This window comes from Juglans microcarpa x Juglans regia, chromosome 3S (genome assembly GCF_004785595.1).
Source record: "Juglans microcarpa x Juglans regia isolate MS1-56 chromosome 3S, Jm3101_v1.0, whole genome shotgun sequence".
NCBI lineage: Eukaryota > Viridiplantae > Streptophyta > Magnoliopsida > Fagales > Juglandaceae > Juglans > Juglans microcarpa x Juglans regia.
In genome coordinates, this window is record NC_054599.1 from 25,001,678 (window position 1) to 25,014,273 (window position 12,596).

The following is a 12,596-nucleotide window of genomic DNA, read 5'->3' on the forward strand; positions in this document are numbered from 1 at the left end:
ATTTGCGATAGATGAAAATCGCCGCAAATAGTAGTTTTTTGTGACAATTTTTTAAAATTGCTGAAATTGATCAAAAATGGCTTTAGGATTTCGTCGAACCTGCGGCGATTTATAAATCGCCGAAAATGATCAAATGTAGCGATTATTATATGTATTTGCGACGATTTTAAGCGCTGGAAAAACTTTGTTTTCTTGTAGTGAGAGTCCCACATATTATAGAAATAAGGAGATTATATAAGAATAATGCTAGTACGACTCTTATTTTGACCGCTCATCTATTTAATTTTTTTGTTTAAATTTTTTTAATGGTTAATGAAGTAATTATTAGTATTTTATTTTATTTTTTTAAAAAACGTTCAAATATATTTGAGAAATACTTGAAAAAAAGTTTTAAAAAATGTGCAATTTGCACTTGGCAGCACACAAAGTGGGTACATAAAGGCGGCAGACAATACCACCCATTATATAAAAGCAAATTCACATATTGACGTTGCTTATATAATTTGTTAAATCTACTTTATGATAAAAATAATTTTATAATTTGTTATATTTCATGTTCCATTATTTTGTGAATTTATTTTTATATAATCGCACTATTTATATTAATTATCTTTATCACACCAACTTTCCTTGTGCCAATGCAGTCATAATCGCTTCTGTAATTATTCTGCTAGCTACTTTATCTTTATTGTCCAGCTTGAAGAGGCCGGTTGCTTGTTAAGCAACTTTATTTCGATGTTGCTTCTTCAATGAAATATTTAGCATTAATGATAGTTTCAAAGTGGAGTTTTTGTTCTTTAAAATGGGCAAATATACTTTTGTTTGTTTTTGCATTTGGCTTTACACTTTTACGTATTTTTCTCAGCCTTCTCCTTTATATAGCTGCTACACAGTTGACAATAGCATGCAAATCCTTTCTCAACTTCTAAAAAAAATCAATTAATTATATTAACTTTACTCTTAAGTTAATTCATCAGGCACTTTACAAGAAATTATACAAACCCTTATTGATAATATATATATATATATATATATATATGTATACACACACGTATGCCCTCCTTTGTTAACAGCTTGATGCATGGGAGAAAAAAAAAATATACCAAAAACTGAAACAGAGAAGACGAAAAAATAACCGGAAGAGATCAGAACGCGATGCATCTCAACACTCCATTTATAATATATATGTGTGTGGTGGGGGATGGTGGGTGCATACTATTTTACAGACAATTAAAAGGAAAAGAAATCATTCAAACTAAACGAAATCGATAATACATAGGAAATATTAATATTTCAAACAGAAAACACATAAAGCAAGCAGCAGCAAGCACTAGTCTATGTCATATGTTTTCACTTCTTATTACGAAGCTCTTGAAAGTAGCGTTTGGGGTTCCCTTCAAAGTCATCCCTGGAAATGCGAGTACCTTTCCTTCCTGGGGCTTTCATCGTTTTCACTTTTGCGGTTGGTCCTGGCTGCTCTGAGGCTACAGTTGATAGCAGAGCAACCGCACCAGCCAGCACACCCACACCTGCCGCTACTGCACAAGCCACCTTCGCTGCTTTTGCATAGGAACTGGAATCCTCCTCGGTTTGAGTGTCGTTCTGAGTGCTTCCGTTGTTGCCCATTTTGACCCAACTCTTTGCGTTCTTCCGATCTAATTTCCGGCTCTATGACGCAGACGATAACGAACACGGAGATTATGGGGTACTTATACTATGTTGCGGTAGATAAACCGCCCATGGTTTTAATCAAAGTAAAACTGCCATGTTTTTCACACCTGGCCATGTGAAAGATGTACTATATGCCCTTCTTGTAGGAAGCTGCAGTTTGCTCCATCGGTGAATACATGGAAGCCACGTGTAAATAAAGTTAGGTCTATGGTCAATACTTCTCTATCTAACCCTTATAGCTTCATGGGCAATGATGTTTTTGCAACTGATTCACTACTCATATATTACTTATATTATATTTAAAAAAATTTATTTTTTTATCATTTTATTTTAAATTTCTTTAACAACTTTAGTCATTCAAAAAAATAAAAATATATATGATTTTATCAATAATCACATTTTTAATCATTAAGTAAAATAAAAAATTATAAATAAATTATAAAATATAATAACCTTATCATTTTTATAAAGTCATATATGCAAACGTCATTTCTCCACAGAGTGGAGAAAATAATTAGTTCTCAAAATAGAATTTCTTTTCAAATAAAAGACAAATTTTATATTTTAAAATTTTAAATTTCCTTTCATAGAGTCAGTCAATGATGTGAGAACATCACCTCTCACGACTCCATCTAAGTCTGGCCGTACAGATTTATTTCTTCATTATTTAAAAAATTGCATGTTAGAAATAAAAATAAATCAATTTATAATTTTTTTATTCACAAACTAACAGCTTCATATACAAAATAAATGTTAATTTTTTTATAAATGCAATAAATCTTATAATAAGTGATTTTATTAAGCAATAAACTTCTAACTATCATAACTTTAAAATAAGAGTTTTGATACTCATCATCTCTACACGTCACACATTATATTTTTTTAAATTTTCTTAAACTAATTGAGTGGTAGTGGTCGGTGTCTGTAGTGGTAGGTCGAATCGGTGGAGGCGGCAGATCTGGGCTGCGATGGGGACACAGGTGAGAAGAGAGAAACAGGAGGGAGAAGGGGAAACAGGTGAGAAGAGAGAAACGAGTCTTCAGAAGGAAAGAAAAAAAAAGTGATTAAATCGTGATGCATAAGGTGTGTTACGAATCAGCCGTGAACAGGGGCTGATCCATTGCATTACTCTTTGAGAAATATTACTTTTCTTCATTTCATACTTTAAATATTTTAATTTTTTTTCTTTATTTAATAGTTAAAATAATGACTATTAGTGTATTGATATATTTTTATATCTTTTAAAAAGATTTTAAAAAAATAAAAAAAAATAATAAAAAACAAACGTCACTTCCTCACTGTGTGGAGAAAATAATTAGTTCTGAAAAATATATAAAAAAAAAATATTTTGTTGGAGAAATAGAACTAATTATTTCAGCATGTTTTTGTTGGATTCAAAGCTTAAATAGATCTAAATATTTGTTAAATCTTCATTAATTTTGTTAATGGGGATGCTTTCCAATTGGAATATGATTAAAATTTGTCTGCATGTTCATAGACGCGACAGCTTTTATGTGTGTATGCGTGAAAGATAGAAACGAGAGCTCTTTATGTACCAAAGGGTTTTATGGCCCACATATCCAAATGATTCTATTATTTTCAATATAGCATGATTTAGAGAGTTCAAAAATATAATTCCTATGTGGCCTATTTTCTAGGCATTTTTCTATTCTCATCAAACTTTGTAGTGTTGTAATTAAAACATTAACATAACGTATAGTGTTGTTTGACAAAACTGTACTTAAATTCTTATAATTTGTAACTTTACTTATCTACTAAACTTGTATGAATCTGTCACTTCTCTTAATTTTGTATTAAATTTACTTTAAATATTATAAATCTATTACTTGTTTAAATTTTATATAGATTTAAATTCTCATTTTGTTGTTCATTATGAAGTGATAGGTAGCTAAATAAGATCTAATTTACTATCATATCTCATTTATATAAATTTATCCAATACTAACACTTATTACATATCATAATTATATTTATTAATAATAATTATCATATTTTTGCAACGGGGCACAGGGTGCGTGCCCTTACTAGTGTGTGGGGGTACTTGATACTATGTTGTCGTAATAAACCGCCAATGCTTTTAACTAAAGTAAAACCGCCGTACTTTTCCTTTGTGGAAAACCTTCTAATGCAAAAGACGTACCATGTTCTGCCCTTCTTCTAGGAAGGCTTCCTTATTAAGGAAGCTGTAGTTTTCAAGTCACATGTACAGATTCTATGCGAGGACATCGCCTCTACGTTGAAAGTCGGGATAAAATGAAAGTTTTGAAAATTTAATAAAATATTATAATTATTTTAAAATTTAAAAAATTAAATTATTTATTATATTTTCTATAAAAATTTTAAAAAATTATAATAATTAGATAAGATAAAGAATATACGAGATAAAATGTTATTTTATCCGAATCTAGTCACCGAATCTGTCTGGCCGTACAGATTTGTTTTTTCATTATTTAAAAAATTGCATGTTAGAAATAAGATAAATCTATTTGTAGGTGTTCTTATTCACAAACTTGCCACGTCATATATAAAATAAATAATAATTTTTTAACTTCTTTTATAAATACAAGAAATCTTATAAGAAGTGATTTAATACCCACTAAACTTTTTATCATAATTTTAGAATAATAGTCTTACGAATCAATTCAATAATATTTTATAACAAAGTTAATTTTATGAATAATCGAAAGAAATAAATGGACCAATAACAATATTTTCTTTTCCTTTTCAAAAAATTGCCTATTAAAAGTGTCTTTATCTTTCTTTTCTTTTTGAAAAAGTGAAATACTTAATTATAAATAAATTATATAAAAGTAAGTATTACCCACTAAACTTTTAAATATCATAACTTTAAAATAATCGTCTCACGAACCAATTCAATAATATTTTTTAAAAAAGTTAATTCTATGACCTATTAAAGCTATCTTTATCTTTCTTTTCTTTTTTAAAAGGAAAATATTTAGTCACAAAAAATTATATAAAAATAAATATTAGCACTAAACTTCTAAATATCATAACTTTAGAATCATGTCGCATGAATCAATTCAATAATATTTTATTAAAAATTTAATTCTATGAATAATCGAAAGATATAAATGAACCAATAAAAATATATTTTTCCCTTTTAAAAAAACTGCCTATTAAAGTTGTCTTTATCTTTCTTTTTCTTTTCAAAAAAAAGAAATATCTAACCATAAATAAATTACACAAAAATAAATATTACCCACTAAACTTCCACATATCATAACTTTAGAATAATTGTCTCATGAATCAATTCAATAATATTTTATGAAAAAGATAATTATATGAATAATCAAAAGAACTACATGAACCAATAACAATATTTTTTTTTTTGCTTTTCAAAAAATTGCCTATTAAATGTGTTTTTATCTTTCTTTTTGTTTTCAAAAAGAGAAATATTTAGCCATAAAGAAATTATACAAAAATAAATTACCTACTAAACTTCTAAATATCATAACTTTGGAATAATCGTCTCACGAACCAATTCAATAATATTTTATAGAAAAATTATCTCTATGAATAATAGAAATAAATAAATGAACCAATAACAATATTTTTTTTTTCAAAAAATTGCATGTTAAAGGTGTCTTAATTATCTTTCTTTTTCTTTTCAAAAAGAGAAATAATTAGCCACAAAAAAATACATAAAATTAAACTCACAAAACAACATAGTCTGATATAGTATATTAGATTGTAAAATTATTTTACTATAAAATAGATCTAACGAATTATATAAAAACTGCACATTTGGTGCCGCATGATTGGGACATGGATGCCCAATCTGATGTATTATTATTCCTCCAGCAAGTTTTCCACATGATAACTACTAGAGAAATAATGCTTGGGATAGTGATAATGGGTCCCAGGCATTTCTCCCGAAACTGTTTTTATTTTTTTACCTAATAATTAAGGAATATTTTTTAAAGATGTTGTAAAATTTTTATTTTTTAAAAAAATGTTTATGATGATTAAAAAATAAATAAATAAAAGAAAAGGAAAATAAAAAAATGAAATGCACTTATCGGACATTTCACAGGACACTTTTTCGGTGGCTATGGCGCCCCTCTATTGCTAATAGGTTAGCACTATCCCTTGAAGCCCCACATGAGCCTACAATCAAATATGCATATTGCACCAACATGACAAAGGAAATTACCGTATAGTTCAGCCGTTGAAGAGCTTATGCAGTTGTCTAATCGCTTGTTTTTATGTATTTTTGTATATTATAGTTTATGATTCCGATTTGGGGAATATAAAATTATATTTTATTAAATTCACTTGTCTACCAAATTCATTCAATATTTTCTAGGATTATTTTTACAAATAAGATCAGTATCCCTATTTATAAGTCAATTTGAAAGGTGAACCTGGTAGATTATCAGAAATTTTAATTCATAAACTAATACATATATAATTACTGCCCTCATGAAGTGTATCATGCAGTGTGAAAATGGTAGTGGCTCAGTAAATTGTCTTCTGATCAGCGAACTGTACATTTGATCATTATTCTTCCTACAAGCTTTTCAAACAATATCCCACCCTCCCAATTATCATTTTCAGAATCCCACATATTTTACAAATAAGGAGTTTATATAAACTCCCATTTTCACTGTTTATATATTTATTTTATTTTAACTTTTTTTAATAGTTGATAAAGTGATTATTGGTATATTGATATTTTTTTATTTTTAAAAATGTTTAAATATATTTAAAAAATATTTGAAAAAAATGTAAAAAAAAAAAAAGGCAACAAAGTCACATATTGACGTTGCTAGTATAATTTGTTAAATTTATTTTATGATAAAAATAATTTTACAATCCACTTTATTTTATAAATTTACTTTTATACAATCACCCTACTTGTAGTAATTATCTTTATCACACCAGCTTTCCTAGAGCTTATGGAGCCATAATCGCTTATTTAATTATTCTGCTAGTGCTAGCTACTTTATCTTTATCGTCCAGCTTTAAGAGGCCAGCCGGTTGCTTGTTAAGCAACTTTATTTAAATAAAGTTGCTTCTTCAATGAAATATTTAGCATTAATGATAGTTTCAAAGTGGAGTTTTTGTTCTTTAAAATGGGCAAATATACTTTTATTTGTTTTTGCATTTAGCTTTACACTTTTACTTATTTTTCTCAGCCTTCTCTTTTATATAGCTGCTACACAGTTATATTAACTTCTAAAAACAATTCAATTATATTAACTTAACTCTGAACAGCTTGATGAGAGAAAAAAAAAAAAAAAAAAACCAACAAATGAAACAGAGAAGACGAGAAAATAACCGGAAAAGATCAAAACCAATGTTTTGAATACCGTACCGGACGCCGTATCGGTCAAGGCACTGGAACGAAATATTTCGGTACCGGTACCGTTTCGGGATAGCGTTTTGAGATAACGTTTCGAGATAATCAATCTATAAATAAATTATATATATAAATATATATATAAATTATATTTCAAAATAATAGTCTATATATAAATAAATTATATACAAATACATATATATATAAATTATAAATAGTCTAGTCTGAATTGGAGGTTAAAAAATAAGCTTGTAGTTTGAAAAAATCAAAAAAAAAAAAAAAAAGCACAGGCCGAAATATCGGCCGGTACCGGCCGAAATATAGACCGGTACAGACCGAAATTGAGGCCGGTATTTTGGCCGGTGGTACAGTACCTGTACCAGCCGGACGGCCGAAACGAAAAATTTTGGCCGTATCGGCCAGTACGGTACAAAATTTAAAACACTGATCATAATGCGATGCATCTCAACACTCCATTTATAATATATATACGCGCGCGCGCACGCGGGGTGTGGATGGTGGGTGCATACTATTTTACAGACAATCAAAAGGAAAAAAAATCATCCAAACTAAACGAAACCCATAATATATAGGAAATATTAATATTCCAAACAGAAAACACATAAAGCTCTTGAAAGTATTGTTGGGCGTTCCCTTCAAAGTGATCCCTGGAAATGCGAGTATCTTCCCTTCCTGGGGCTTTCATCGTTTTCACTTTTGCGGTTGGTCCTGGCTGCTCTGAGGCTACAGTTGATAGCAGAGCAACCGCACCAGCCAGCACACCCACACCTGCCGCTACTGCACCAGCCACCTTCGCTGCTTTTGCATAGGAACTGGAATCCTCCTCGGTTTGAGTGTCGTTCTGAGTGCTTCCGTTGTTGCCCATTTTGACCCAACTCTTTGCGTTCTTCCGATCTAATTTCCGGCTCTATGACGCAGACGATAACGAACACGGAGATTATGGGGTACTTATACTATGTTGCGGTAGATAAACCGCCCATGGTTTTAATCAAAGTAAAACTGCCATGTTTTTCACAGCTGGCCATGTGAAAGATGTACTATATGCCCTTCTTGTAGGAAGCTGCAGTTTGCTCCATCGGTGAATACATGGAAGCCACGTGTAAATAAAGTTAGGTCTATGGTCAATACTTCTCTATCTAACCCTTATAGCTTCATGGGCAATGATGTTTTTGCAACTGATTCACTACTCATATATTACTTATATTATATTTAAAAAATTTTATTTTTTTATCATTTTATTTTAAATTTCTTTAACATCTTTAATCATTCAAAAAAATAAAAATATATATGATTTTATCAATAATCACATTTTTAATCATTAAGTAAAATAAAAAATTATAAATAAATTATAAAATATAATAACCTTATCATTTTCATAAAGTCATATATGCAAACGTCATTTCTCCACAGAGTGGAGAAAATAATTAGTTCTCAAAATAGAATTTCTTTTCAAATATAGTGTTACTCAAAGACAAATTTTATATTTTAAAATTTTAAATTTCCTTTCATAGAGTCAGTCAATGATGTGAGAACATCACCTCTCTTTATATGTAAATATATATGCAAGTGAAACGACTCCATCTAAGTCTGGCCGTACAGATTTATTTCTTCATTATTTAAAAAATTGCATGTTAGAAATAAAAATAAATCAATTTATAATTTTTTTATTCACAAACTAACCACGTCATATACAAAATAAATGTTAATTTTTTTATAAATGCAATAAATCTTATAATAAGTGATTTATTAAGCAATAAACTTCTAACTATCATAACTTTAAAATAAGAGTTCTGATACTCATCATCTCTACACGCCACACATTATATTTTTTTAAATTTTCTTAAATTAATTGAGTTCTTCTGCTCATCATTTTTATATCACATATTTAGTAAGAGAAGTATAGTGTGTGGTGTGTGGTGATGATGAATAAAATTTTTATTAAAATAATGAATCAAAAGAAAGAAATGAACCAATAACAATATTTTTTTTTGTCGTTTTAAAAAAGTTAGGGGTGATACTGCCCCTACGGGGCGAGGCCACCCCTCCCCCGCCCCCTGGGGAATTTTTCCCCGTACCCCGCCCCCGCATGGGTGGGGGCGGGGTACCCCGTCACGCTACCGGGTGCGGGGGTGGACCTCCATCCGTCTGCACCCCCGCATCCCCTTTATGGGCCTTCAACCCAGTATAATTTTCTGGATTCTAAATGGCCCAGAATCGGTTTTGGGCCACTTTGGGCCCATAATCTGTTTTTGGGCCACTATGAGCCCATAATTTAACTTAAAAAATATATAAATTTAAAAATTGAAAAATATATATATATATATATATATATATATAGAATCATAAATTGAACTATTAAGTAGATATTAAGTTTCAACTATTAACTAATTAAATAATAATCATCACTAAGGCACTAAGCTGAAATTAGTAGTTTACAATTATACAAATTAAGAGAACTAATAAACTATTACACTATTACAACTCTTCTAAAAAAATAAATATTACAAATTGTACAATTAACTATTGTAGCAACATTACAATTAATTGTAAATTCACAAAATCATATTTTTTCAATTTGATCAATTTGATTTTGGGGTGGAGCCGTAGCGGTGAGTTCATTGAATGGCGAGTTGTGTCGATTGCTGTGAGACTGAAAATCAAGATCATAAAAGTTAATAAGTTATAAAACCTGAAATATTAATAAGTTAAAAATAAAACAAATTAGAATTAAAAAGTTATAAAGATTAAACAAAATTTTAAATGCAAAAAATAATTAAGGGAGAAATTGTGCAAACCATGGCAATGGTGGGTCCAATACAAAGTCATATTGCATCGGAGGTAGCCGTAGACGCCGTCTCATGTATCATTATAAGTATTAAATTTGAAATCAAATTAATGAATACCAATTAAATGAAAATAAATCAATTAAAATAAGAAATTAGAAAATGAAATTAAAATAAATACCAGATCCAGGCTGATCATCACCCTCCTCCTCGACGTCGGCCTCCTCATACTCAAGAACATCCGGAACATGAATTGGAGTTCCCTTGATACAATTCTGCTTGCAAATCAAAGCCTCCACAGTAGCAGGAGCTAATGAACTCCGAAATGAATCTAATACATGCCCTCCGGTGCTAAAGGCTGACTCTGAGGCTACGGTGCTAACAGGGATGGCCAAAAGTGTCCGGGCTATCTCCCCAAGGATGGGATACTTCACAGCATTCACCTTCCACCAACTTAATATATCGAAATCTTGTGAAAATGATAGAATTTCTGCTGCTAAGTATCTGTCTATCTCTGACTGAGCCTCTATAGAACTCCGGAGAAAGGGGTTTTGCTCATACCTCTCACCCCACTCCAATCTACGTCTTTTCCCAACCTCGACTTCAGGAAACTGTGAGCCTGAGGCTGAGAGGGTAGGTGTAGGTACTGTAATATTATCACCCCGCATAGTAGAAAACTCATCAAATAATCTATTAAGGGTTTCCTGAACCCTTGCTGCAATAAGCTCAGCCCATACTTGCCCGTACGCAAGGCCCAATCCAAATATCATGCCATCCAACTTATACCTCGGATCAAAGACGACAGCTACATATAAGAAAATATTAGCCCTAGTTAAATCTCTCAAATACTTGTCGTACTTTGTCCTCATAATCAATGACATCTCCCACAGCCTAATGTGACCACCTGCGATCATATCATCTAATTATTCTTTTACCCTACATATTTGCTGACATACAATATTGGATGTAGGGTACAAAGTTCCAGATAACCTCGTGGTGACATCGTAAAAAAGTCTCAAAAACTCTACAAAATAAGCTACAATTTCTCAATCATCATCTACGGGTTTCCCCAATCCCCCGTGATCATCAAAATATTTAACATATTGGATGTTTTCGTCACCCAATAATGCAAATGCCAGCTTATATTCTTGGGCCGCCTCCAACATCAGAAATGTTGAGTTCCATCGTGTAGGCATATCAGTACAAAGGTCATTTTTAGATGTTTGGCTCGCAGATCTCGCAGCAACATTGAATTTCTCCAACCTTGAAGGAGAAGATCTCACCCATCTCACAACAGTCCTAACCCGAGCAATCGAGTCATGAAGATCCCTCAAACCATCAGTGACAATCAGATTCAGAATATGTGCTGCACATCTCACATGCATATACTCACCACCCATCAGTGTCTTATTTGCCTCTCTAAGATAGGTCTTTAGATGTCCTAATGTGACATCGTTAGACGACGCATTATTGACTGTGACTGTAACAACTCGAGTCAACCCCCACTCCTTTATTGCGGCCTCCAAGGCCTTCCCAATTGTCTCACCCTTATGATCGGTGATTTTATAAAATTTTATAATTTTCTTTTGCAATGTCCAATTACAATCAATAAAATGCACAGTCAAAGACATATAATTAAAATTTTGGATCGATGTCCAAGTGTCAGTGGTGAGACAAACAAATTGATCCACCAATTGACTCATCAACTTCTCATTTTCAATGTAAAAATATTTTTTTTACATCCTTTGCCACCGTGTGGCGAGAATGAATATTAAACATTGGTTCTAAATAGCGAGAATACGCTTTGAACCCTTTCCCATGAACAAGTTAAAAATGTAACTCGTTCATGATGACCATACGAGCTAGGTGTCTTCTACACTCATCAGGATTATATTTAGTATACCCCCTCAAAGTCGCACCCCCACTAGTCCCATCCGCCATTTTTTGAAGTCCAATTTCTAGCCTAGATTGACTTTTCTCTTGTAATGATCTTAATATTGGATTTTTTTTGCATTGCTCTTCTAAGTACACCTTTAATTGTGAGGTGCCATGTTTCCTATAGTGACATCCATAAATTTTCCTACAATGGTTACACTTGGCTTGGGGGTTACTTGAGTCACTACCCTCTAATTTGGTGAAATGACTCCAAACTATTGAAGCAGGTTTCTTGCTGGACTTGGGGGCGGAGTAAGGTGTCGTAGGGCTAGGGGTAGGGGTATGAGTAGGAGGGGTAGGTGTAGGTGTAGGTGTAGGGGTAGGGATGCCCTCGGCCTGGAAAGGAGAGCTGACACTAAAATCTACTGGCATATCCATGAACTCAAGCAAACAAGAAATCTGAAATTATAGAAAATATAGCAACATGCCAACTATATATTAACAATATAGATTATAGTTTCTTAGACTTGAAAGACTATAAGCATAGTAACTATATAATGAACATAAAAAAAAAGTATCATTCACATTCATATATATATATATGAATGTGAACTCTTATATAATCACATTATAGGACACATTGTAATAAATTTAGAATATAATTTGTATACAGTCCAAGACTATATGACTATATAATAACCATTCATATCACATATTCAAAGCCAAAACAATATTTGGTCAGTCCGGACTAATATAGTATGCCTTTTTTTTTCTCTTTTTTCTTTTGTTGCCATTTTTAGGTAAAGCATTATGTTACATATATGCATGTTGACAAGGTAAATACTAAAATAAAGCCCGAGAATAAAAATAGAAAGAGCAAGAATGATTAAAAAAAATTGATC

General features: G+C 31.3%; 1 protein-coding gene across 1 annotated transcript; it reads right to left on the reverse strand.

Moving 5' to 3' along the window:
* Positions 1 to 1,156: 1,156 nt before the first annotated feature.
* LOC121258400 lies at positions 1,157 to 8,085 on the reverse strand. The gene is made up of 3 exons (XM_041159916.1): positions 7,638 to 8,085; positions 2,818 to 2,833; positions 1,157 to 1,469 (listed from the first exon to the last, which is right to left on the reverse strand). Exons 1-3 carry the CDS (start codon positions 7,899 to 7,901, stop codon positions 1,351 to 1,353), a joined length of 399 nt encoding a protein of 132 aa, XP_041015850.1. The 5' UTR covers positions 7,902 to 8,085; the 3' UTR covers positions 1,157 to 1,350.
* Positions 8,086 to 12,596: the final 4,511 nt, after the last annotated feature.

Coding starts and splice junctions, on each gene's coding strand:
- LOC121258400 (XM_041159916.1), bottom strand. CDS start 7,901: ATGGGCAACAACGGAAGCACTCAGAACGACACTCAAACCGAGGAGGAT.